The sequence below is a fragment of the Peromyscus eremicus genome, chromosome X (assembly GCF_949786415.1).
Source record: "Peromyscus eremicus chromosome X, PerEre_H2_v1, whole genome shotgun sequence".
NCBI lineage: Eukaryota > Metazoa > Chordata > Mammalia > Rodentia > Cricetidae > Peromyscus > Peromyscus eremicus.
In genome coordinates, this window is record NC_081439.1 from 55294629 (window position 1) to 55321358 (window position 26730).

The 26730-nt window shown below is 39.5% G+C and overlaps 1 protein-coding gene across 1 annotated transcript in view; it reads left to right on the plus strand.

Moving 5' to 3' along the window:
• The window catches only part of Kif4a (kinesin family member 4A), a 123538-nt gene that overhangs the window by 82386 nt on the left and 14422 nt on the right, over window positions 1-26730 (plus strand). Inside the window, exons 15-23 of the mRNA XM_059250212.1 lie at window positions 552-737; window positions 4052-4155; window positions 5428-5572; window positions 6889-6999; window positions 14480-14563; window positions 14962-15075; window positions 25018-25173; window positions 25288-25388; window positions 26395-26524. Coding sequence (XP_059106195.1) covers window positions 552-737; window positions 4052-4155; window positions 5428-5572; window positions 6889-6999; window positions 14480-14563; window positions 14962-15075; window positions 25018-25173; window positions 25288-25388; window positions 26395-26524 — 1131 coding nt within the window. The remainder of the gene's footprint in view (window positions 1-551; window positions 738-4051; window positions 4156-5427; window positions 5573-6888; window positions 7000-14479; window positions 14564-14961; window positions 15076-25017; window positions 25174-25287; window positions 25389-26394; window positions 26525-26730) is intronic.

The following is a 26730-nucleotide window of genomic DNA, read 5'->3' on the forward strand; positions in this document are numbered from 1 at the left end:
GTATTGCTGATGGAAAAATGGCTGTGGGGAGTGAAGTAGTATCTAAAGAACTCCAGCTTCTTGTTTCTCTTACAAATCTGTATTAGGGTTCTCTACAGTAATAGAACTTATAGAATGGAGAGAGAGAGAGACAGACAGACAGACAGAGAGATGGCGTTTATTAGAATAACTTACAGGCTATGATCCAGCTAATCCAACAGTGGCTGCCAGTGTGCAGAAAGCCCAAGAATTCAGTAGTTGGAATCCAGAAGGCTAGATGTCTCAACTGGTCTTCAGTGTATGCCAGATTTCTGAAGGAGTGGGCTCTAATGCCATTGAAGGAATGGATTTGCTAGTGAGTGCAGGAGAAAGTAGGCAAACAGAGCAAGTTTTCCTCCTCGAAATCCTTTATATAGGCTTCCAGCAAAAGGTGTGTCCCAGATTAGAGGTGGGTCTTTCACTTCAAAAAATCCCTCACAGATGTGCCCAGACATTTTTAGGTTTTAGTTAATTCCAGATGTAATCAAATTAACAACCAAGAATAGCTATCACAAAATCATTGTCTTTTCCAGCAAGTGGAAACCAGTCCCAATACCAGCAGGTCTTCTGATGTTTTCAGCACTCAACATGCTCTACGTCAAGCTCAGATGTCCAAGGAGCTGATTGAGTTGAATAAAGAACTTGCATTGAAAGAGGCCCTAGCTAAGAAGATGACTCAGAATGATAGCCAGCTACGGCCCATCCAGTTCCAGTACCAGGTAAAGTGTTTTCTCAGTCAGCAGTTGGTCATGTCTAACTTATGGAAAGAAGAAAAGCCACCACTTTGGGTAATGAGAAGACAAGATGATGTGCATAGTGTGCCTGGAATTCTATTCTATTGCTGGCTTTTCCTAAGAATACTTTCATTACAGGGAATCTGTAATTTTGTTTCATTTAATATAATGTTTCATTGTACACCATGAGCATGTAATAGTTTGATAATGTTACCATAAATGTAGTCCCTACTATTAAATGTGTGTGGTTTCTGAGATAAGCACATCTCTTAGTAGATGATCCAAGTTGTAGTATGAATTATTTAAATACATAACTGGGTAAATGGCTAAATGTTTTCCTCATGGTATGTCTAAGTGGCTCTTGCTAATTAATAAGCAGGCCTTTAGTTGATATGTCCTAGTTTGCTTTCCTAGTCTAACTGCCTAGTCATCAACTTAGGGTTATAGTCCTGGGAATTCATTTCACTTGGTGTACCTTTCTGTTACTGTCAAATACAGCTCCACCCAGGAAACATACATGAAAGCAAAATGTTATGAATCTTTACATCTCTGAAAAGTTGATCTTTTCATTCTTATATGTGTTCACTTAGCTGGGTTTAGAATTCTATGTATGTTGTTTATGTTTAGAATTTCGAAAGTGTTGCTCCTTTGTCTTCTGTTTCCAGTGTTGCTATTAAGAAGTACATATGCCGGGCGGTGGGCGGTGGTGGCACACGCCTTTAATCCCAGCACTCGGGAGGCAGAGGCAGGCGGATCTCTGTGAGTTCGAGGCCAGCCTGGGGCTACCAAGTGAGTTCCAGGAAAGGCGCAAAGCTACACAGAGAAACCCTGTCTCGAAAAACCAAAAAAAAAAAAAGAGAGAGAGAGAGAAGTACATATGATTTTGAGTTTTTCCCTCTGGAAACTCAGGATTTTTTTTGTCCCCAAGTATCACTTAATCTTACAGTGATAAGCTTGCTATAGCTCACTCCTCATTGATTGGGTCCTTTCACTCCCCAAAGTGTGTCTTCTTTTCCTGGATCCTGTTACTTCACCACATTTTCTTTCTTCAACCCCCCTTAGTCAGGTATCAGACCTCTGAGATTTCACCCTGCTCTTCTTCCCTCTTCCCTCCTGTTTTCTAGGTCCTTGTCCTTGTCATTTTATTCTGCTCTCTAGATTTCCTTTCCCTTCTGGTAAATGTTTTTATTTGCCTACTATTTTCTAAGATCTCTTATTGAAGCTCTGAATCGTTCTTGTTTATAGAAACCTTTTTTTTTATGAATGTAGTATCTATCTAAGATTAGGAATTAAAATTTATCAACATTTTATTCTCCCTGCCTAGCCTCTCTTTCCTCCACATTTCTTTACTTTTGTGTGTTTTAGTCTCGCCTTCACTTAAGAACTCTCCTCAAATTTCTGCTGATCTTTGGCTAGCTATACAAACAGACGAGCGAGGAACTAAAAGCCAGTCAGAAGTCCTGAGCTGGTCAGTTTCCCACAGAAATCTCCTTTCCTCTGCTTGTAGCTGTGTGAGGGAGTGGTGGGAAAGGGGGGCTTAGTACCAGTCTCCCGTCATGCGGTTCTCTTTAGTGCATGTCAGCATCGTGGTTCCTCGTGTATCCTTTTAGCTGTATCTAAGCTGGCAGTCCAGCCTGAAAGTTTCGGTCCCTCCAAAAGGAAGTCTCTACTCTGTTTCCATGATACAAACCAGCTTGCTGCTTGTTGGCTTTCAGCCTGTAGGAATCCTAGTTTAACTGTTTCCATTCTGGAAGTCAGTTGATCTTTTGCTCTTCCCAGACTCTGTTGTCGCTATGTCTTGAATACTCCCTACTCTGCATGCTTGTTAATTTCTACAACTTTCTGCATCATTTTAGTGGAGTTACAGGAGGAAGGTGAAATATGTAGTTCAGTTGTCTATGGCAAGGCATACAGTGTAGCCCTTTTCAGGTCAAATGTGTTTTGACTTTCCAGGATCAATAAAAGATTACTAGTAAGTCTCTCTTATGCTACCCAAAAACATGGAAAACAAATTCCTCCAGGGGAGTTTCTACTCTATAAGGAAGTATAAATAATGAGGTGTAGCTATAGATATAGTAATGTATCTAGTCTTTCCCCCTAGGAACCAAATATAAAAAGAAATAGACTCTTAATAAAAATAATACCTTTGAATCACATGTAAATCATCAACTCTCTTTCTAAGAAGTAATGACAGTTTTCCAATTTAAAAAAAGTGTATGCTTGCGTGCACACGCTCACTACACATATGCAGAGATCAGAAGACCACTTTGTGGAGCAGATTTTCTCTTTTCATCTTTCCATGGCTTTTATAGCAAGTGCTTTTACCTAGTGAACCATCTCACTAGTCCAGTCCAAGGGTTTCATTTCTAAACAATGTTTTCCTGCCATGGTAAAAAGCGTTGTGGGGTATACACCAGAGAAGACTGGTCAGACATGGGTTTAAGCCAATAGAAAAATCTTGATTAGCTTGCCAGAGACCACACTGGGTGTTCAGGATCTCAGTGTAGCACAGAGCCTTTCTCAGGGTGAGCATTTATGCACAAAAACCATGTTCTGAGTTGACATACTTCAGTTAACAAGAACAGTTTAGCCAGAAGCAGAACTACAGAAGCCAAAAAGCAAGTTTGGTACATTTAGAGACATTCCCCGAACTATGGACTTTGATGGAGTAGGTCTTTGTTTTAGTTTTGGGCAGAGGGTGCTTTCTGTGTGCTGAGTTTTATGGCCTCAGTGGTACTTCCATCATGGGGTTTTCTATGATATGCTTTGTGTTATAGTTAAAATTCAGACCCAGGCCTTTGAACTTCACAAGTAATTTTTTTTTTTGCTACCACATAACTTTATTCTCCATTAAATCAAAAAGTAATATTTATAGTGTGGAATTGAAGTAGTAAAATTTAATTCATAAAGCCAGATGTGTGGAATCCCTGTAACCTTAGCACTGGGGAAGGGAAGGTATGAGGATAGCAAAGAATCCAAACTGGCCTGTAGAATAAGAACCAGTTTGTTTCAAAGGAGATGAAAGACAGAAAAGAATGGGAGGGAGGGAAGGAAAAATAATAAGAGTCGTTCACGGGCCAGGCAAGGTAGTATACAACTTTAATCCAAACACTCAGGAAGCAGAAGCAGGCTGAGCTCTACGAATTTGAGACGAGTTTGCAAGTTCCAGGCCAGCTAGAGCTATATAATGAGACCCTGTCTCAAAAAATAATTTATGGTTCCTGGAGACAGAATGTTGAATCAAGTGTCTTCCCAGTCTATATAATCTTTTCTTTCTCTCTGACCTGAAATGTTTCTAGGATAACATTAAAAATCTAGAGTTGGAAGTTCTCAGTCTACAGAAGGAAAAGGAAGACTTGATTCTTGAACTTCAAACAGCAAAGAAGGATGCCAACCAAGCCAAGTAAGAATAAAGTCAATAAATGCCAAGTCCCTGCCATGAGTAAGGTGATTTTGAGAGAATAGAGAAGTAGAAGACCCATCCAATGCCCCCAAATGATTTAAACATAGTAGGTAGGGAAAAGAAACCTAGACAGAAGAAAAATTAAATAATTGAGACTTCTTTCCTTTCTTATATTTGATTATTGGGTGGTAGTATGTGCATATGAGTACAGGTGCCCATGGAGGACAGAAAATGGTACAAGATCCCTGACAATGGACTTACAGATGGTTGTGAACCACCCAGTGTGTATGCTGGAAACTGAATTTGGCTCATCTGCAAGAGCAGCATATGCAGTTAACTCCTCAGTCATCGCCCCCATCCCAATAAAATAACGTCTCAGGATGACAATAAAAGAATGCTATAACGCCGGGCGGTGGTGGCGCACACCTTTAATCCCAGCACTCAGGAGGCAGGGGCAGGTGATCTCTGTGAGTTCGAGGCCAGCCTGGGCTACAGAGCGAGATCCAGGACAGGCACCAAAACTACAGAGAAACCCTGTCTCGAAAAACCACACACACAAAAAAAAGAATACTATAACACAATAAACAAGTAGTGCCCCATCAGCCTTTAGAGTAACTGTGAGTTACTTTTTTAAGAAAAAGCAGTATTAGCGTTCACAGGCTGGAGCTATTGATTCAGGCTGGTGTGATCAAGGAAGGATTTATAAAAACTTAAATGTAAGCTGGCACTTGAAAAAAAAAATCTTAGGACTTCCTCGACAATTTTGGTGCCCTTGCTTGTGAATAAAATTAACGCCCAAGTTAATAATTAAAAATCAGTGTAACCATCCAGTTTTTAGTTAAGAATAAAACGAAGACAGGCAATCAGAACCCCTTCCTTTCCCTTAGACTGTTCCTTAGAGCCTCATTTGCTCTTCCTTACGGTTATTTTCATTTCCTCTTGAATTAAACCTATGTTCTTTAGAGTTATGTTAAATGCTTACTTTCTGTCTCCAACTTATATAATAATCATCAGGATTAGTCCTTACAGCTAAAACTAGATGACTTCCTTCCTTTGGACACTACTGGTGGGAGAGTATATTTGAAGCAGTTCATTTTTGTATACTCAAAAATGTATTACTTTATTCTGAATTGAAGCTCTCATTAGTGAGAGTTTCTATTGGATGGGTTGTATTCATTATTTTAAAAAAGACTATATCTAATGTTGTAAACCTAGGAGTCCTTTGTTACATATTTTAAAATAAGCCATTTCACTCCTATTACAACTGTTCAGGTTGAGTGAGCGCCGTCGCAAACGTCTCCAAGAGCTAGAGGGTCAAATAGCTGATTTGAAAAAGAAACTACATGAACAGTCCAAACTTCTGAAGCTGAAGGAATCCACTGAGCATACTGTCTCCAAGCTGAACCAGGAGATACAGGTAATACGCTCTCATCCTTGTTGAGATTGGAACGGCCTGCCTAGGTGTTCCATTTAGAATCATGCTGAAGTGATTTCAGGTGAGAGAGTAGGAAACAGGGCAATCATTTCAGATGTAAAAATAGCCACAAGAATGGCATTCTAGGACATTGTGCTAGTCACTGGAACCCGAATTACAAAACTTTGCTTTGACCTTTGACTTCTTTTTTGGATACAGAAATTTTAATGTTAGCCCAAAAGATTAAAATATGCAAATATTTAATGGTGATGTTCTGGTCGTCTTCCATGATCTCGTGGCACAATTTTGTAAAGTAGTAGCAAGATGTCAGACATCTAGAGGATATTTTCAGTTACTGAGTATTTAGCTTATAACATCAGCAAAGTGATTACAGCTCATTTGCACTGAAATCTTCAGAATATTAATAGTTGATAAGTGAATTTGTCCTTGATCTGAGAATTAATTCCTTGGCGCCACCTTTAATCCCAGCTCTCCAGGTGCAAAGACAGGTGAATTTTTCTGAGTTCAAGGTCAACCTGATCTACATAGCAATTTTCAGGCCAGTCAGAGTTGCCTGGTGAGATGCTATCTTAAAAAAAAAAAAAAAAAAACGGGCTGGAGAGATGGCTCAGAGGTTAAGAACACTGACTGCTCTTCCAGAGATCCTGAGTTCAATTCCCAGCAACCACATGGTGGCTCACAACCATCTGTAATGAGATCTGGCGCCCTCTCCTGTGTACATAGTAAATAAATAAATCTTTAAAAAAAAAAAAAAACCAAATATCTTCCTTACTTTTTTCAGGATAACTCGGTGATTAAGAGCCCTTGCTGCTCTTCTAGACAATCCAAATTCAGTTCCCAACACCCACATCAGGTGGCTCACAACCACCTGGAACTCTAACTCCAGGGGATCTAACACCTCACTAACATTCACAGACACACACACACACACACACACACACACACACACACACACACACACAAAATAAAAAAATAAAAATAAATTTAAAAAATAAAGAAAATATTCCTTGAAATTCTACTTATCTAAAGTAAATATAAGGCTGGATTTAGCTTTTTGGAAAGTTTTTCTTACTTTTTGAGTCTCCATTTGTATGATCAATACTTGGAAATCCTGTTTAAGTCTAGCAAGAGGTAGCAAGCCTAATCAGCTTTTGTTGTTGACCTTCTCAGCTTAGCTCTGGCCTTCTTCTCTTCTTTATGGTTATTCTATCCATCTGGACATCAGCCTAGAAAGAAGAACACATGACTAACACACTGGTTTAGTTTAGGTTAGTTTAGTTTTGTTTTGTTTTTTACAGATGATGAAAAACCAGCGAGTACAGTTAATGCGTCAAATGAAAGAGGATGCTGAGAAGTTTAGACATTGGAAGCAACAAAAAGACAAAGAAGTAATCCAGTTAAAAGAACGGGTAAGTTAATTAAAGCTTCTCAAAGGCCTAGCTAATGAGCCCTTCTCCAAGCTAGTAATACTGAAGATTCTTTTCATGTAATATTAAGGAAAGTATTTTGCTTAAAGTTGAATATGTATTGTGTATATACCTCAAGTTTAGGTTAAAGGCTTTGGTTTGTGTTCTAAAGAAAAGCAAATAACACAATAATAACCTTAGTTATTACCCTAATGTCATTCAGTAGAAAAAAAAGGTTCTTTTTATATCTCTGCTGTCTCCAGAAGTGTGACATTTCTGAATTGAACAGGTTTCTATTGAGTGTCTACCATATGCAAGGCACTGTGGACGAGGTACTATGAGAAGTTGAAAGCTGAGGAATAAATGAGCTCTATCCTTGAATAATGTCTTGTTTGTACAGGAAGTTGCAATGTAAGCATGGATTTCTTGAATACAAGGAATAAATAATTGGAGGATTTAAAAAATGATACAAAAAGAGGCCAGTGAGATGGTTCAGCAAGTAAAGGTGTTTGCTGCCAAACCCCACAACCTGAGTGGCCCCAGAAACACATAAGTTGGAAGGAGAAAGCTGTCTCTGCAGATTGTCCTCTGGCCTCCACACGTGTGCCATGGTATATCCCTCCACGCAGTGATAAATAAAATAATCTTAAAAAGAACAACACACAAGAAAAATAATCACTTCAGTAAAAACAAGCAATGAAGGAAAAACAGGACCAAAATGTATGAGACATAATAATACAGAAGGCAAAAGGTATACATTGAACCACGTCAGTAGCATTTGAGGTTGCTATGGGACAGCTCATATATAGGGACACTTTCTGCTTACCTCCAGTGATACTGTGCTAAAAGCAGAATGATCTTACAGGCGATTCAGCAAGTTCCAGATGCTTCTGATCCTAAATACAGGAAAGATTTGGCAGAGGAAAATTCTAAAGAAACCAAAGTGTCACCAGGGAAAATATACTACTGATGATAACTCATGGCAATATATAGCTCAAGGAATTAGGAAAAAACACTTGATTTAGCAAAATCTTAAGAAAGAAATTATATTTATTTTATTGCACAGAGGGAGTAGGACAGCAACAGCCAGAGTTGGGAGGTCAGAGACTCACAGCTTGTGTGAAGTCATTTTCTCCTCCTACCATATGGATTTAAGGGATCAAACCTCAGAGCCTCAGGCTTGGTGGCAAGCACCTTTTCCTGCTGAGCCATCTCATCGCCCAGCAAGATTTTTAATATAGCACTTTTCAGAAAGGTTTTCAAAGGGTTTGTGTGTGTTTGTTTAGTTTGGTTTAGTTTAGTTTAGGCTTAACAAAGGGCAGTTCAAAACCAAGCAAAACTCTATGTATGCTACTTGGGCAAAATATGAGAAGAAAGAGCATGGTATATAATAGAAAACAAGAAAGCAGTTCTCAAGACAGTTGAGCTGTTTACTAGGGCACACATGGAAACCACAGTGCAATATCACTTCATGTCCACTGGAAAAGCTGCAATTAAAACAGAAAATAGTACCGGGCAGTGGTGGCGCACGCCTTTAATCCCAGCACTTGGGAGGCAGAGGCAGGTGGATCTCTGTGAGTTCAAGGTCAACTTGGTTTACAGATCTAGTTCTAGGACAGCCAGGACTGTTACAGAGAAACCCTGTCTCAAAAACAACAATAACAAAAAAAAAAAAAAAAAGAAAATAGCAAAGTCGGTGGTAATTTAATGAAATCAGGATCCTCACACATTAGTAGTGGAATGTAAAATGGACCAGCCACTATTTTTTAACTTTTATTTATCTCATATATGTATATGTGTATGGGCGTACATGTGCCATGGTATACATGTAGCGATCAGAGGACAAGTTGTTGTAGTTGATTCTCTCTCCATGTGAGTCTCAGGAATCAAACTCAGGTCTCTGGGCTTAGCAGCAGGTGCTGGCACCCACTGAGCCATCGTGCTGACCTAACTAGACCATCTGTTAAACAGAGAACCGTAAAGTTCAGTGGGCGTGAGAACCTGCCTGCCTCAGTCCTCAACACCTCAACACACACACACACACACAGAATTTAATCTTCAACACACATACATGTCCACAGAAAAAAGCTTCTGACAAAACCTAGCATACTTTGATTTAAAAAAAAAAAACAAAAAAAAAAAAGTTAAAAGATGACTTCCTGAATCCGATAAAGTTGTGTATGAAAAAAAAAATGCCAACATTAGATTATACTTAATGATAAAAAAAAATTTCCCTTAGATCAGGAACAAGGATTGCCTGCTCTCATCAATTCTATTAAACATTCTCCCATTGGTTATATCCTGTTAAAATTGTTTGCAGATAACATGATCAAATATACAGAAAATTCTAGAGGGTGCACCAAAATATTTCTGCTAGGATATCAGTTCAGCAAGGTTGGAGGATACATAGTCAGTATAAGAAAATAAGTTGTGGGGTTGGAGAGGTGGTTCAGTGGTGAGTACTTATTGCTCCTACAGAGGACCTGGGTTCAGTTCCCAGTAACCATATAACAACTTACAACTGCCTATAACTCCAGTTCCGAGAAACCCAATGCCCTCTTCTTGCCTTATCAGGCTCATGCATGCACATAGTGCACATAAATTTACACAAGTAAACACATGCTCACAGAAAATACATAAAAATTTAAAGCAGAAACGTTGTATTTCTATACATATAAAATAGGGAAAACCATTCAATTTGGAATAGCCTCAATACAAATAATTAAGAACAATTAGCAAAAGAAATTTCCAATTTCACACTGAAGACTATAAAACATTAAATTAAACAACCAAATAAAAGAAAAGATAGTTCATATTCATGGCTGGAAAGATTTGATATTCTAAAGATAGACTATTCCTCAGATTTTTTTTTGTAGATTCAATACAATCTTAGTCAAAATTTCAGTGATAAAATGCTTGCCTAGCATGTATGAGACCCTGGGTTTAGTCCCTAGTCCTAGAAAACAAAACCCATCTGACGTTCTCACAGCAATTCACAAGCTAATCCTAAAATTCAGATGGACATGTAAGAGCAATCAAAAAGAAAGGGCTACAACAATTATCAGTGAGTTAGGATTGAAAATCCAAAAACCATGCGTTTATAATCAGTTGTGTTATTGGAGGGCCAACATCAGGGATTAAGCAAACATTCTACCCTTGAGCTACATCCTCGGCCCTGATTTTATTTTATTTTATTTTATTTCTTTAGTTTCTAGTTTTTAAGATTTAATCTTTAGTGGTTCCATGCACAACTACAATATATTTTGGTCTTATTTATCCTTACCCACATTTAATTCCTTCCAGACGCCCCTCTCCCTACTCCATGTCTTCTTTTTCTTTTTTCAACTCCAATCTCATTGAGTTACACCAACTAGGCTATAACTTACCTTGTCCCAGCCCCTGAGTAGTTGTGAAATTACAAGCATGTGTCACTAGACCTGGTGACACAGTTGATTTTCAGCAATGGTACCAAGACAATTCATTGAAGGAAGAATAGTCTTTTCAGTGGGGAGATGCTCAGCACCCAACCAGCCTGGGCTGTTCTATGAGTGTGTCTCAAAGAACAAGATAGATTGCTCTTAAGAAATAACACTAGAGGCTCACTCACCTCTCACTTCCACCTGCATGTGCACATGTATGTATGCACACATCCTCATTCAAATGCATTTGCACACACACAAAGAAGAGTCTTTCCATCAAATAATGCCAAGTCAACCAGGTAATCAAAGTTGGAACCTGCCTCACACCGTATATAAAATGAAACCAAACCCAATGGGATAGCTTGAATAAGTACAAAGTACAAAGGTACTTGCCACCAAGCCTGAGTTCATTGACTGGGCCCCACATGGTAGAAGGAGAGAACTGACTCCCACAAGTTCCCCTCTGACCTCCACACTGTACACACACACACACACACACACACACACACACACACACACACACACACACACACATGCACACACGCACACACGCACATATCCTAAATAAGTAAACAATAAAATTTAAATATATGTAAGGGCTAAAACTTAAGAATCTCTTAGAAGAAAGCAAAAGTGTTAATATTTGTGACTTTTGATTAGGCAAAAGTTTTTTTTTTATTTATTTTTAATGGGATACCTAAAGCACAGTCAAAGAAAAATTAGATTAGAAAAACTTAAAAAGCTGCTCTCCTGAAAAAAAAAAATACCAGTATGAACATGAATAGTCAGCAGACAAAGCGGCAGAAAGTATTTGTAAGTCATAGAGCTGCCAAGGACCTTGTATCCAGTATCAGTAAACCTAACCCAGTTGTAAGGAGAACAAAGCAGCAAAGTTCACAGAAGGTGCTAGGTGTCATTAGCCACCAGGAAAATGCAAATGGAAACCGCAGTGGCATACCATTTCACACCCACTGAGACAATGACTGGGGAAAGAAAAGATAAGCTTTGGCAAGAGTTCAGAATTAGATACATACATTTGCTGGTGGGATAGGAAAATGGTGTGGCTGCTTTGACAAATCACTGGCTAGAAGCTGGTTAGGCTAGAAACTTTAGAGGTACTCTATGACCCAGGGATTCCTCTCTTAGTTCTGTCTACTGAGAAGGTATAAAGGCATACCCATGTCCAAACTTGTATGCAGATGTTCATAGAACATAAGTGATATTAGCCAAAAATGTGGGGGGAACCTGAGTGTATCAGTGAGTGAATGTATAAATACAAAATACGTATATAGTGAAATATTACGATCACTGGCATATGCTGCAACATGGATGAACCTTGAAAACATTGTGCTAGTCACAAATAATAACATATTATAGGAAATGTCCAGAATTGGCAGATTTATAGGTAGAAAATAGTCGTTACAGTGACAGGGTTCTGGCATGATAGGTAAAGGAATTGAAATTTCTTTCTGTGGAAATGAAAATGTGGCAACACTTGAATTGTGGTGTTGGTTTTTCATAAGCTCTATGAATATGCCAAAAGCCATGACTCATTCTTTAGGTGATTCAATTCAATCATATGTTAATTATCTCTATAAAACCACTAAAAGCAAAAGAAGGCTTATGTGTAAAGCACTAAGTTAATACTTTACAGCAGTGAGTATGCTGTGTTGCCAGGAATCTTTATTTTGTTCACTTCCATTTTCCCATTGACTAAAACAGTAATTATATATTACAATATGCACTCAGTTAATGTTGACTGAATTATCATAGTGATAATAAATGTAAAATATGCCTTTCAAAGATGAGTCAATGGCCAGGTGGTGGTGGTACACGCCTTTAATCCCAGCACTGGGGAGGCAGAGGCAGGAGATCTCTGTGAGTTTGAGGCCAGCCTGGTCTACATAGTGAGATCCAGAACAGCCAGGACTGTTATACAGAGAAACCCTGTCTTGAAAAACTACAAAAAAAAAAAAAAAAATGAGTTAGGGAGAACATCAACAGTTATTTCAGGCTTTTTAGTGGCTGGGAAGTTTAGAGGCAAATTCTGGTCTGCCGTGGTGTGCTAGTTTCAGGAGTATAATCACTGGGACAGAGAGATGATATTAACTGAGTTCAGAAGAGAGAACGGGCTGGGATTCATAATTAGGGAATTATCTTGCCGAAAAGTGAAAATTGAAACCACAGGAATGATATGATTGTAGAGATGGGGAATGTGTAGAAAAAAGAAGTGTAATTAGTTCAAGAGCAGCCTGTAGAAGGAAAGAAAGGAAAGAAAAAAAAAAGAGAAGGCTACGAAAACAGTCTCTTTAGTTCACATAGGATAAGATAACAATGAGATCTGTCAGACTGAAGAGGAAGGAGGATGCTGCAGTAGGCTTTGGGGAGTGCTGATGAGACTGAGTTTGTTGTCAAGAGGAGGGACCTGAAAAGGACACTGCACTAAACAGAGGAGATTTCAGGACAGCAGAGGAACTAAGGGCAAGTGAAGAGGAAGGGCAGCTAGCGGCACTAACTTCTTCAGGGAGCTTTGTGATGAGAGGTTTAGTCTCCTAGCTGTTTCATTCCCTTGACCGCATACTAACGCACAGCCTAGTAAAACAGGCCTAACTACAGGCCTACAATTATATTGTACTCTGTTATAATTCTGTGTTGTTTATATTCATTTGCAGTCTCTGTGAGAATACTAACCAGATCATCTTCGTGTCTACATCCCAGAACCTAGTGCAGTACCTACTGTATAAATATTACATGAGTTATACAAAATGAGTAGCTGTCTTCTTCTTTTCCCTGCCAAGACTTTGTACATGGTGGACAAGCACTCTACCACTAAGCTACAATCCCCACTGGTGAAACTAATAGTTCTTTTTTTTAATCAAATCTTAATTAATTTGTTGTGGATGCAGGATTATTTCAAAACTTCATTCCAGCTTTAATCAGTTATAATTTTCAGGATCAGATAATTTCAAAAGACCAACTCAAAGCCACACCTCATGTCCCACAATGCCTGCTTCCTAGAATCAGCATATTCAACTCTTTTTTTTAATTGAAAATAAATTTTTTATATTCTGATCACAGTTTCTCCTCCCCCAACTCCATGCCTTCCTTTTCTCTCTCTTTTGAAAATAAATAGGCAAAACCAACCAGAATAATTTTTGAAAGTACAAAAAAGAATACACAGAAACAAATACACAATAAACTCCTCAAAACACAGAATTAGAAAATATAATGTACAAGCAAAACAACAGTAAGACAAAAAATGCCAAAACAAAATAATCTGAGACAAAAAGTCCAAAAACACCCTTGAGTTCATTTGTGTTAGCCATCTCGTGATAGTTCTTGTATGTATGCTGGCAAAGACGTCACTAAAATGGCTGACCATGCTGTCCAGATTGAGTAAGCAACAAGTAGAACCGGAAAGCTTAATGGATTAGGAAAATAAGGAAGGGGCCAAGAAATCAAAGCAGCTACGTGTGTGGTTGTTTGAAGTGGCTGGTATCCCATAATGTTCCATGGTCCTGATTTTTCATCTCTTAGCAGAGAGGATATATTCAGGTGAGCTAGATGTGTTCAAAATTGTGAAGCTTCCTTAGCTGGAGTTATCTTAATTTTATAGGGGGCTGGCTCTGTGGTAGCTTTCTCTTTTTTTCTGGCCACTGGGTTTTATGACCAACTCCTGAAGTTGAGAAGTACTGATCTTTTTATCAGTAAAACTGAGTTCTAGCTCTGTCAATAGTGAACTACGTGGACAAGGCTGTTCATTGAATGATCTTTGGTTTCTTCCTGATCTCACATTCTATGGTAATCTTTATAATTAATGTAAGTCTGAGAAATGGAGAATTTGAACACAGAGCAATAAGCTGAGGAAGACAAGGATCTTTATTATATATGCAAACATAGTTTCCAGTACTTCAGTTCTTAATTCTGATAAGAGAAGAAGATAAAGGCTACTCACAGTATTGTACTTAGCCTTAAATATAAAGGACATCTGGGAAGGTTTCTTAGTTTAAGGTTTTATTTTAGTTCGCTGAACATCAATTAAGATCTGACTTTTTTGTTATCAGGATCGTAAGAGGCAGTACGAACTGCTCAAACTTGAAAGGAACTTCCAGAAACAGTCTACTGTGCTCAGACGTAAAACTGAGGAGGTAGGTAAGAAAAGCCTGTTTGCTGTGCTGAATGCAGTGTCACCATCATACCTAAACATGCTCACAAAGTGTCTTAGGAAGTGGGGGGGGTCAATATTGACCAGCAATGTTTAAATCTTTTTTTTTTCTAATTTGGCTTTTTTTTTTCTTAAAAAAATAAAATAAAATAGAACAGACTACTAGCAATACATGACATTCCCAAACATTTTCAGTCTGCACAACTTCCTTTAAATGTACCCCTCTTGCAAGTACTGAAGCAGTAGCTGCTAGTCATCAGTTATCATGTCCGTGGAGATTTGAAAACCTGGTTCCTATAGGAATTCAAACCTAGAATTTGTTTACTGAGATGCTGCAAATTAAAATGTTCTTCAGCATCCCCATCTCCCGTTTGTATTTAGGCAGCAGCTGCCAACAAACGTCTTAAGGATGCTCTCCAAAAGCAAAAGGAAGTTGCAGAAAAACGGAAAGAGACTCAAAGCCGTGGGATGGAAGGCACTGCAGCTCGAATGAAGGTACGAACAGCTTGAACTGCCATTTTCCTTACATGCACTGGGGACAGGGGAAATAGCAAATAACTTGCTTTTGATTTAAAAGTACATACAGAATTTGAAGTTCTGCCTGAAATGCTTATTTTAAAAGATCTCCTTCAACTGTTGTCAAAGAACAAGAGCAGGGCATTCTTTGTATCTTTGTATCCCTGCCTGTCATAGCTCAGTTACTATTTTGTTCTGGTGTGATTGATTTACCGGGAATGGTATGTATTTAAAGTATACAGTTTGGTGAAGTGCTGGGTCGTGCCATACCATGGACTGGGGTCCGAGACTGAATGAAAAGGGGAAGGTAAGCTGAGTGTGAGTATTCCTGTCTTTGTGCCTCCTGACATCCAGCACAGTGGGACCACCCACCTCACATGCCTGCCCCCATATCTTCCCTGCTGTGGGGAGCTGTGTGCCACTAGTCTGAAAAGCAAGAAACTGGTCCTGAAGCTGCTTTTGTCAGTTGTTTGGTCAAAGCAATGAGAAAGGGAACCCCAAATATGTTTTCTGGTCAGGCACAGTGGGACACCTGTGACCTCATAGCATTTGTGAAGCTGAGGCAAGAAAATTAGGAGGTCAAGGCAAGTCTGAGCTCCATGGAGAGTTTGAATCCACTGGTTCATATATATGCATACAGGCAAAACACTCATATACATTAAGTAAATCTAAATATTTAAATTTCCTAAAATTCAAGACCCAAATATAACCAGGTGGTGGTAGCAAACACACCTTTAATCCCAGCTTTCAGAAGGCAGAGGCAGGCGGATCTTGAGTTCAAGGCCAGCTTGGTCTACAGAGCAAGTTCCAGGATAGCCAGAGCTGATACACAGAGAAACCCTGTCTCGAAAAACCAGAGAGAGAAGGATTGGTTTTCTGTCACTATAAATTTGTTTATTTTTTTATAATTTTACTAAAATGGAATTGTAGCTAGAGTTTTCCTGCCTGGCCCACAGTCAGGACAAATCTCTTTCACCCGCCAGTCCCACAGCCGCTCAGACCCGACCAAGTAAACACAGAGACTTATATTGCTTACAAACTGTATGGCTGTGGCAGGCTTCTTGCTAACTGTTCTTACAGCTTAAATTAATCCATTTCTATAAATCTATATCTTGCCACGTGGCTTGTGGCTTACTGGCATCTTCACATGCTGTTTGTCATCATGGCGGCTGGCAGTGTCTCTCTGACTCAGCCTTCCACTTCCCAGCTTTATTCTCCTCCTTGTCCCGCCTATACTTCCTGCCTGGCCACTGGCCAATCAGTGATTTATTTATTGACCAATCAGCAACACACTTGACATACAGAACATCCCACAGCACTTCCCCCCCCTTTTTTTTTCAAAAGGAAAGTTTTAACCTTAACAAAGTAAAATTACATATAATTTGGGAATTTGGGCGTAGCTTCTCTTACTACTTCCTGCTGGAGGGGGGCGCTGTATTTTATGGGGACACAAAGAAAATTTTAGGATTATGGAATAGTCCATGAGGCTGTATCGTCTGAGCCAGTTGCCTTCAAATCGTTCTGGATGTTGGATCATCTGGACCATGGTGTCATCGGAGACCTTTCAGGGGGTCTTGGCTGGTCAAACCTGATGTATCTTAGTCTGGAACAAATCCATAGCCTCTGGCTTTCTGTGGGAACAAAAGCAGAGTCTCCTTTCCAAAGCAACACATCCTTACATCCAAATTTTGAAGTCAAGATATCGTTAAAATATACATATTGGCATAACTCAACAGCTTTTACAATCAAATGTTTTTCTGCAGTTAAAAATCCCAAAGACAACACAATCCAGATTCTCTGTGTAATATTCATCTTCACGTGGCTTATTTTTTAAAACTATGTATTTGTTTCTATAACTGTATATATCACCTTTTTTGTCTCTTTCAAGCCTACGTATATTTTACACAAATTGTGAACTATTACATCTGAATCTGTCTTATTGTGAATCTATTGCTTTAAACTGCAGCAGCTGTGGCTGCTGGCTCCGCCCACCTCAGCTTCCCAACATGACGGTGGTAGCTTACCGCCAGCCCTGGGAGCTATCGTGGATCTATGCTTTTATCCAAGCAGTGTGTAGCCCAGAAACCTCTTTTTTTTTTTTATTTTGTACTAGCAAAGTCTAAATCCACCATGCCACTTAATGTGCCGCTTGCAGAGGCCTCATTCCCGCCATACTGCAGGTCGAGCACGCACGCTAGGAACCCACCAGTAGCTCAAGCTGGCAGCTGCTGATCATTTGGGAGAGACAATTAGGAAGCTGTTTTTAGCTCCGTTTTAGAATCTTTTTTCTCAGTTTTTAGGTGGAAACTCTTGCCACCACGTTGGACGCCATTTGTAGCTAGAGTTTTCCTGCCTGGCCCACAGTCAGGGCAAATCTCTCTCACCCGCCAGTCCCACAGCCGCTCAGACCCGACCAAGTAAACACAGAGACTTATATTGGTTACAAACTGTATGGCCATGGCAGGCTTCTTGCTAACTGTTCTTATATCTTAAATTAATCCAGTTCTATAAATCTATACCTTGCCAAATAGCTCGTGGCTTACCGGCATCTTCACATGCTGTTTGTCATCATGGTGACTGGCAGTGTTTCTCTGACTCAGTCTTCCACTTCCCAGCTTTATTCTCCTCCTTGTCCCGCCTATACTTCCTGCCTGGCCACTGGCCAATCAGTGATTTATTTATTGACCAATCAGCAACACATTTGACATACAGACCATCCCACAGCACGGAATTGCATGGTATCTGACTTTTTGGCCTCTTATTCAACATAATTATTTCCACATTCATCCATATGATTACATACATAAGTTACTTTTATTGCTGAGTGACATCCCATTCATTGTACAGATGTATCATAACTTCTCTGGTCACCTATTGGTGGTCATTTGAGTTATTTCCAGTTTGGGCTACTACAGATATTGTATTGAACACTCATGGACCAAGTTTTTGTGGGAACTGTGTGTCTTATTTCTTTTTGGTAGACAGCCTGGACTCAGATAGCTTTCTCATATGCTAAGTGTGTGTTTCACCTATTAAACAATTACTAAACTGGTTTCCAAAGTGGTTGTACCATTCCTACCAGCAATGATTCAAGGTCCTTGTTGCTGCATGTTCTCAACAATACTTATAGTATGGTCAGTCTTTTAAATTTTAGGTATTCTAGTAGATAAAAAAATGGTACCTTGTTAGAGTTTTCATTTTCCTAATAACTAAGGATGCTGAGCATATTTTCATGTGTCTACTTGCTTTTTTATTTTTGTTTTTTCTTTCTTTGTTTTTTGTTTGTTTGTTTTTTGAGACAAGGTCTCTACATAGCCCTGAGATTCATACACAGACATACATTCAAGTAAAACACCCATATACCTAAAACTAAATAATTTTTTATTAAATTGATTTTATTTTTTTCAGAAGTTTTCTCCTTTATTATTAAAATAATCTTACGACTTGATTGTTTTAGCTATTAGGATGGCAGATGACATTGCTTTTTTTAAACACAGTTTATTTTATTAAAGCATAATTGACATAAAGTATCTGTGTTTTATTGGGTACTTCAGTAAGTGCTAAGGATTTAAACCTAAGACCTTGTGCATGCTAGGCAGGTACTCTACTGATGAGCACCTCCAAAACACTGATCTAGATTATGGTTATCTCTCCTTTGTGTTGCTCTTATAATTACAAACAAAATATGGCTTCTTTTAATGTGATGTATTTAAGATTCATCTGTGTTGTTTTGTATCAGTAGGTTGCACTTTTGTGTGTGTATTTCACTAAGTCATATTCCATTTGTATGTGTTTACTTTTGGTTTATTTATCCAGTCAGTTGTTAAATGCTTTTGACCTTTTTTTGAGGCAAAGGCTGGCCTAGACTGATTCTCTAGCCCTGGCTGGCTAGTCTAACGTGTAGCAATCCTCTTGCTCCAGCCTCCAGAGTGCTGGGAGTACAGCTTTGAACTGTCACACCCCAAATAACAAGAGATAGAACCAACAGACTTGAGAGATTTATGAGGAGACGTGGCTCACATAGTTATAGAGGCCTAAATGTCCCATAGTAGTTCATCTGCAGGCTGCCGATCCAGGATACCATACCACAGTTGAGTCTAAATCTGATAACTTCAAAACCAGGAGAGTGGTTGTGCAACTCCCAGTCACAGGGCAAAGGCTTGAGAATCTGGGGGTGTTGATGTAAGTCCTGGAGTCCAAAGACCAAAGTACTTGGAGCTCTCATGCCCTAGCTCCAGGAAAGACAGAGGAAGTGCCCTCCCTCTGTCAGTTTTGTTCTAGCTGCAACTCCAGCATGTTCTGGGTGGTAGCCACCCACACTGATGATGAATCTTCCCAACTCAGTCCACCTACTCACATGCTAGTCTCCCCTGAAAACACCCTGACAGATGAACCCAGAAAAACAATGCCTTTACCTTATCTTTAGGTATCCCTTAAGCCAATCCAGTCAACACCTAAACTAAGCCATTCCATGAATTCAGCTACTATTAGAAAGTTCACATGCATATTTCTGCAAAAGCATTGTTGTTTGGCACAACCTAGGAAATGGGTTACATAATAAGTTCATAGAGAAAACCTACTAAGATGCTGAGCCATAAAATAAGATTCAGTGTGCTCTGAATGGCTTAAGACAGCTTAAGTCTTTGCAGTATGTTGTTTTGACCATGATGGAATTAAACTAGAAATGGATAACAAAAATGGTAGTAGCCATTGGTTCATAGTTCATGTGTTTCCATTCATTTGGCTATTTGCCCCTGTGCTTTATCCAACCTTGGTCTCAACAGTTCTCGCTCATATAAACCCTCCTCTTTCTCGGTAATTGGACTCCCAGAGCTCCACCCGGGGCCTAGCCATGGATCTCTCCTGAGGGGTCCCCAACTGGATCAGGCCCTCTGAATGGGTGAGACAGTTGATTGGCTTGATCTGTTTGGGAGGCATCCAGGCAGTGGGACCGGGTCCTGTGCTCATTGCATGAGTTGGCTGTTTGAAACCTGGGGCCTATGCAGGGTCGCTTGGCTCGGCCTGGGAGGAGGGGACTGGACCTGCCTGGACTGAGTCTACCAGGTTGATCTCAGTCCGAAAGGGGAGGCTTTGCCCTGGAGGAGGTGGGAATGCGGGGTGGGCTGGGGGGAGAACAAGGGAATCCGTGGCTGATATGTAGAACTGAATTGTATTGCAAAGTAAAAAAAAAAAAAATGGTAGTAGTACATGCCTGTCATCTCAACACTCTGTGAGTAGAGGCAGGAGGATCAGAAAAGTTCAAGACTAGCCTCACTACAGTTTGAAGCCAGCCTGAATTACATGCAACTGTATTTGAAAAAGTCCCTGGATACTTAGAAACTAAGTGATAACACTTCTAAATAAGCCACTGTCAAAGAGGAAATTAACTCAGACTATTAGACTGCATCTTGAATTAAATGAAAATACAACATTATTAAAGGAAGTTTCTAGCCCTATGGACCCATGTTAGAAAAGACGGAATGCAAGTCATTAATCTCAACTTCTTCCTTGAAGAAACTAAGAAAGTAAAATTAAGTGCAAAGTAAGCAGAAATAAGAAAGTAATAAAGACCAGAGTAGAAATTAATGAGCTTTGTAAAAATTATTTCTAATTTTGATAGTTCATACCTATGGTCCTAGAATTTTGGGGACTGAGGCAGGAGGATCACGAAATGAAGGTAAGCCTAGGCTGCATAGTAGCACCTTATTTCAAAAAGCATTATGTTAAACAAATGTTTTTGGTAAAATATACATAAGCATCAATTTCCAAGTTAACCTCTATAACAAAGAGTTGGTTCTTTCATAGGCCTCTGGCTTTCCTGATCAAAAAAAGGTAGAAAACAAAATATAATTAACAGAAATTTCATAAATTATATCACTGTATATTTTATGTATTATAATGAAGGTTAAGAGAGAATGTGGGTTAGTGCCTAAATTTGAGTGTTTAACTGAAATGGACAATTTCCCTGAAACACACAAACTACTGAAGTTTACTGAAGAAGAAACATGTTATAACCTGAACAACCTGAGATCACTTTTCGTGTGTTTGGTATGTGGATATGCATGTTTGCACAGGTGTGTGGGTGGGTGGGTGTGACCCTTGTGAAGGCCTGGGTACCCTGTCTGCCTCCCAAGTGCTAGACTTACAGGCAGGCTACCATGCCCCATCCCCTGCTTTTTAAATAGGTGCTGGGGATCTAAACTCCAGCTTTCATATTTCTGTGACAAATGCTTTAACCACTGAGTCACCTCCCCAGCCCCTGAGATCAATTGTTGAAGTTGAATTTTGTTAATTTCCTTTCTGGTGGTGGGAATAAGAGAGGAAGTAGAGAGTGGACTTATATATGTTAGTTATATATGAAAAAAAAATTTTCCCGAGACAGTGTCTCACTGTGTAGGTTAGACTGTCCTAGAGCTCACTATGTAGACCAGGCTGACCTTGAACTCACAGAGATCAACCTGCCTGTGCCTCCCGAGTTAAAGGCGTGGGCCACACCACTACTGCCCAGCTATGAAATTCTTTTTTTTTTGTTTGTTTGTTTTGTTTTGTTTTTTAGAGACAGGGTTTCTCTGTGTAGTTTTGCTGCCTGTCCTGGATCTCGCTCTGTAGACCAGACCAGGCTGGCCTCAAGCTCACAGAGATCCACCTGGCTCTGCCGCCGGAGTACTGGGGTTAAAGGTGTGCGCCACCACCACCCGGCGAAGTTCTTGATCAATAAAAAAAAAATTTAAAGAGCCAGGGGTAATGGTGCACACCTTCAATCCCAACACTAAGGAGGCAGATGTAGGTGGATCTCTGAGTTCAAGGACAGCCTGGTCTACATAGAGAGCTCCAGGACTATATAAAGAGACCCTGTCTAAATAAATAAATAAATAAATAAATAGATAAATAACAACAAAAACAAGCAAGTAAACAAAGAACTATGTAGGCCAACAGATCCAGCTCTCTCTCTCTCTCTCTCTCTCTCTCTCTCTCTCTCTCTCTCTCTCTCTCTCTCTCTCTCTCTCACACACACACACACACACACACACACACACACACCCCTCTGGGTGACCTGTAACTCCCTGAGTACACTAGGCTAGCCTTGAACTCAGAGAACTGCCTACCTCAGCCCCTCAAGTGCTGGTTTTAAAGGCATATGCCACCATGCCCAGCCCAAATTTGTAGGGAAGAAATATTAGTTCTTTGCAAAGTCTTATAGACAACTGAATTGGAAGGACTACTTTTGCTGCTCAACTTATAAGGATGCTAGCATTACCTTGATAACAAAACCAGATAAAGGCATTACAGGAAAACTACAGACTAATATCTTACAAACATAGTGGCATTTTTTATTATTTTATTTTATAGGTGGATGCTTCTCAGCTTATAATGAGGCTCCATCCCAAAACACCTATAATAAGTTGAAAAATGCATTTAGTACACCTCATCTGCTGAGTATCATAGTTCAGCCTTATCTACTTTAAGTATGCTAATACATATTACCTAGAGTTGGACAAAATCATCTAACAAAAAGTCTACGAAGTATTTAATATCTAATGTAATTTCTTTAATACAATACTGAAAATGAAAAACAAAATGATTGTATGGAGACAAAAATAGGTATTTTGTAGATATTATGAGATGTGAAAGCATATCAAAAAATGCTGACTTCTGCTTCATATGCTTCACAATATGGAGCAATGTTGTTGCCTCTTGGGAACATGTGCTGAATGGGAGTTCTGAGATTACTGGCACAAGCAGTTCGAATTTATTGGCTTCACCAAACAAGATGGCTCATTCCTGTAAACTAAACCCAGCACTTGGAAGACAGAGGTTGAAGAATCATACCAAGTTTGGGTCCAATCTGTTCTTCATATCAAGTTTCAGGCCAGCCAGGGCTACATAGCAAAACTTTGTGTCAATGGAAAGAAAAAAATAGAATTAATTGGCTTCTTTATTTTTATGAAATTAACTTCTTTATTCTTGGTAATATTTTTATTCTAAAATCTACCTGTTCTTTTTATTTGTTTCTTTTTGCTTTTTAAAATACTTGTCTTTATTTTATATGTATGAGTGTTTGCCTGCATTTACTTATGTGCACCCCATGTGTAGCTGATGCTTGAGAAGGTCAGAAGAGAGCATAGATCTGATGGAACTGGAGTTACGGATAGTCGTGAGCCACTCTGGGGGTGCTGGGACCTGAACCTGAGTCCTCTGCTAAGCAGTCTCCCCAGCCCCTTGTTTTGCTTTTTGAGACAGAATTTTGGAGGTTCATATTGACCTTACTGTCACGGTCCTCTAGCTCAGCCTTCTGAGTGTTAGGATTATAGGTATGCACCATCATGCCTGCCTTTAAAGTCTACCTCGAATATTAATGTAGTCCCCCCAGCTCTCCTCTGATTAGTGTTTAGTGTGCTAATTTAGACCCAGCTGATTTTAATGTATTGTGCTTCTCTTGTCTTCTTTGTTGAATTAAAGATAGTTTTGTTTTGCAGATTTGGGTGCTTCGTATTGAGAATTATTTTCTCCCTTGATGAAATGGGTCTTTTGATCCGGGGTAGTATTCTTACATAAGAATTCTACTTAGCTGCTCCGGATGTAGCCACTCCGGCTTTCTTTTTATCACTGTTAGTACAGTGATATATCATTGTCGTCTTTAGTGTTCTCAGGAATGAGCACTGGGATTCTGTGGTGGTTGGTGGTGGTGGTTGTTTTAGTAACGTTTTTATTAATTCTTTGAGTCACTTTTTCTCCCCCATTCCCATCAGATCCACCGCCACCTCCCTACCCAACCAACTTCATGTCCTCATTTTATTTTTAAACCCACCAGTCCAGTCTGTGATGCCCAAATACTCTTAGCTGTGTGTCTAACCACTGGAGTGTGGTCTACCTACCAGGAGTCAACTCTTTTTTTTTTTTTTTTAATTTATTTGTTACGTATATAGTGTTCTGCCTGCAGGCCAGAAGAGGGCACCAGATCTCATTATAGATGGTTGTGAGCCATCATGTGGTTGCTGGGAATTGAACTCAGGACCTCTGGAAGAGCAGGCAGTGCTCTTAACCTCTGAGCCATCCCTCCAGCCCCAGGAGTCACACTCTTACAGAAAGCTAACTCTTCATCCCGGCAGCTTCAGTAGCTCTTCAGTCAGGGGTAGGCCTTCAGGCCCACGTCCCACTCCTGAGATCCTGTCTGGTTTGAGTTTACACAGTTCTTGTTCTTTTGAGAACTCACTCCAACTGTCTTTTGTGGTTTTTTTTCTCTCTCTCTCTCTTTTTTTCTCTTTTTGGTGTTGGGGATTGAATTTATATCATTTTGAATGTGAGCACCCACTCTACCACTAAGCTATATCCAGCCTTCAAGGTTACTGTTTCTAAATGTCTATTTAGCTAATTATATTTTCTTTTTAAAATCCTTTCCATCTACTTCATTCATTTATTTATAATTTTTCATTATATTTAATTGTGTGTGTGCATGTGAATGTGTACACCTGAGTTCAGGTGTCTGAGGGAAGCCAGAGGCGTTGAGTCCCAGGAGCTGGAGTTACAGGCGTTGTGAGCTGCCCGGCATGGGTGCTGGGAGCCAAACTGGGTTTTCTGGAAGAGCAGTGCGTGCCCTTAACTGCAGAGCCATCTCTCCAGCCCTCACCGACCTTCTACTTTAAACATGTGTCATGATAACTAATGGCAAAAAAACCCACAAATATTATGGGAACAGTAAATAGAAGTAGTAGGATAGCTGGAGAAAGGTTTGCTATAGAAAGCCTCTTGTGACTTTGGAGATATTGTTGATAAAAGTTCTTAGAGAGGTAATGGTTTTAGTGATATAGACACAAATAAAAATCTCACTTCTGCTTTCATAGACTCTGGTCCAAATGAAATTAAGTATCTAGCCCATGGAGTCCTCATCCCCAACTCACACATTACTAATTTCTCTTCTAGAATTGGCTTGGAAATGAAATTGAGGTCATGGTCAGTACTGAGGAAGCCAAACGGCATCTGAATGACCTTCTTGAAGATAGAAAGATCCTTGCTCAGGATGTGGCACAACTCAAAGAAAAAAGAGAATCTGGAGAGAATCCACCTCCTAAACTCCGAGTAAGTGTCATGGGGAAATGCTATCAATAACCACATGAAATTTCTAGCAAATCCTTATTGCTTTGGAGGACTCTTGCCTTTGGAATCCCACCTTCTGGGCCACTGTCTTTACAGAGGCGCACATTCTCACGTGATGAAGTGCGTGGTCAAGATTCAGAAGCAGAGAATTGTATTGCAAAGCAGATTGAAAGCCTAGAGACTGAACTGGAGCTCAGGTAATGGGGCTATATCTGAAGCATAAAACGTTATGCCTAGAATCCAAATAGGTGCCATCAATCCACTCATTCAAGAGCTTGCTTCTTTTCAAAGGATTTTTATGGGGGAAACCAGTAGCAAACAGAGAGTACCAGTATTTTGAGATCATTTCTGTCATTCAGTCACTATGATGCTCTAGGAGGTGAGTGTTATTCTTCACCTTACAAATGTAAAACAACATTGAGGCTCTTAAACTTTTTGACAGAGAGGCCAAGAATACACACTGCAACAAAGACAGCATCTTCAGCAAATGGTTAGCTACATGTAGAAGATCCTTCTCTCCTCTGTACACAGACAACTCCACATAATTCAAAGACCTCGAATTAAGACCTGAGACTATGACCCCATAGAGAAGAAAATAGTGAACACACTTCAGCTTACAGGAAGCACCTGCTTTTGGCAGTTAACAAATGGGACCTCATGAAATTAAAAACAAAAGCTTCTGTACATCAAAGGACACCATCATTCCAGTGAAGAGGCAGCCTATAGAATTGGGGAAAAAAATATTTATCAGTTACACATCTGGCAGAGGGCTAAAAACTAGAATATATAATGAATAAAAATTTTTGAGAAAACAGTGGGACAAAGAACTAACAGAAAGTTCACACGCCATGATGTGCTCACCTCCACACCTACATAGACACAGAAATAAATGAGACAGGAAAAAAATCAATCGCTCAAACTCTGTGTGTGTGTGTGTGTGTGTGTGTGTGTGTGTGTGTGTGTGTGTGTGTGTTCCACTTATTTCAAACCGTATTTAATAAAATTAGAGCCACTTAGATGTTTCCTTAGGGTTCCTTTTGTTTTAGGTTTGGAGGTACCACATAAAATTTGAATAAGGTGGCTTTTTACTTTTTAACTAATCACTCCATACATAAAATTCTTTTAATTTTCTACTCAGAGCTCCTCTCTTTCTCCTTGCTATTGAGGCTGATGACAATAAATCTCACTGTTCTCTCACTGAAGGAGTGCTCAGATTGCAGACCTACAACAAAAGCTCCTGGATGCTGAAAGTGAAGACAGGCCGAAACAACGCTGGGAGAATATTGCCACAATTCTGGAAGCCAAATGTGCCATCAAATTTTTAATTGGAGAGGTAAAACTACTCTTCCTAATAATAACAGTTATAGGGGACCTAGCTGGATAGGTTGAAGTGTAAGGAACACTTTCTTAGTGCTGTAGCTACTTTTCATGGTAGACTCTCCAATGAATGATACTAATATTGAAGAGATTAATAGATAAAAGTTGGTTAGAAGCAAGTACAGGACAGCTACTTAGAAAAATATCATAAATTGACACTCA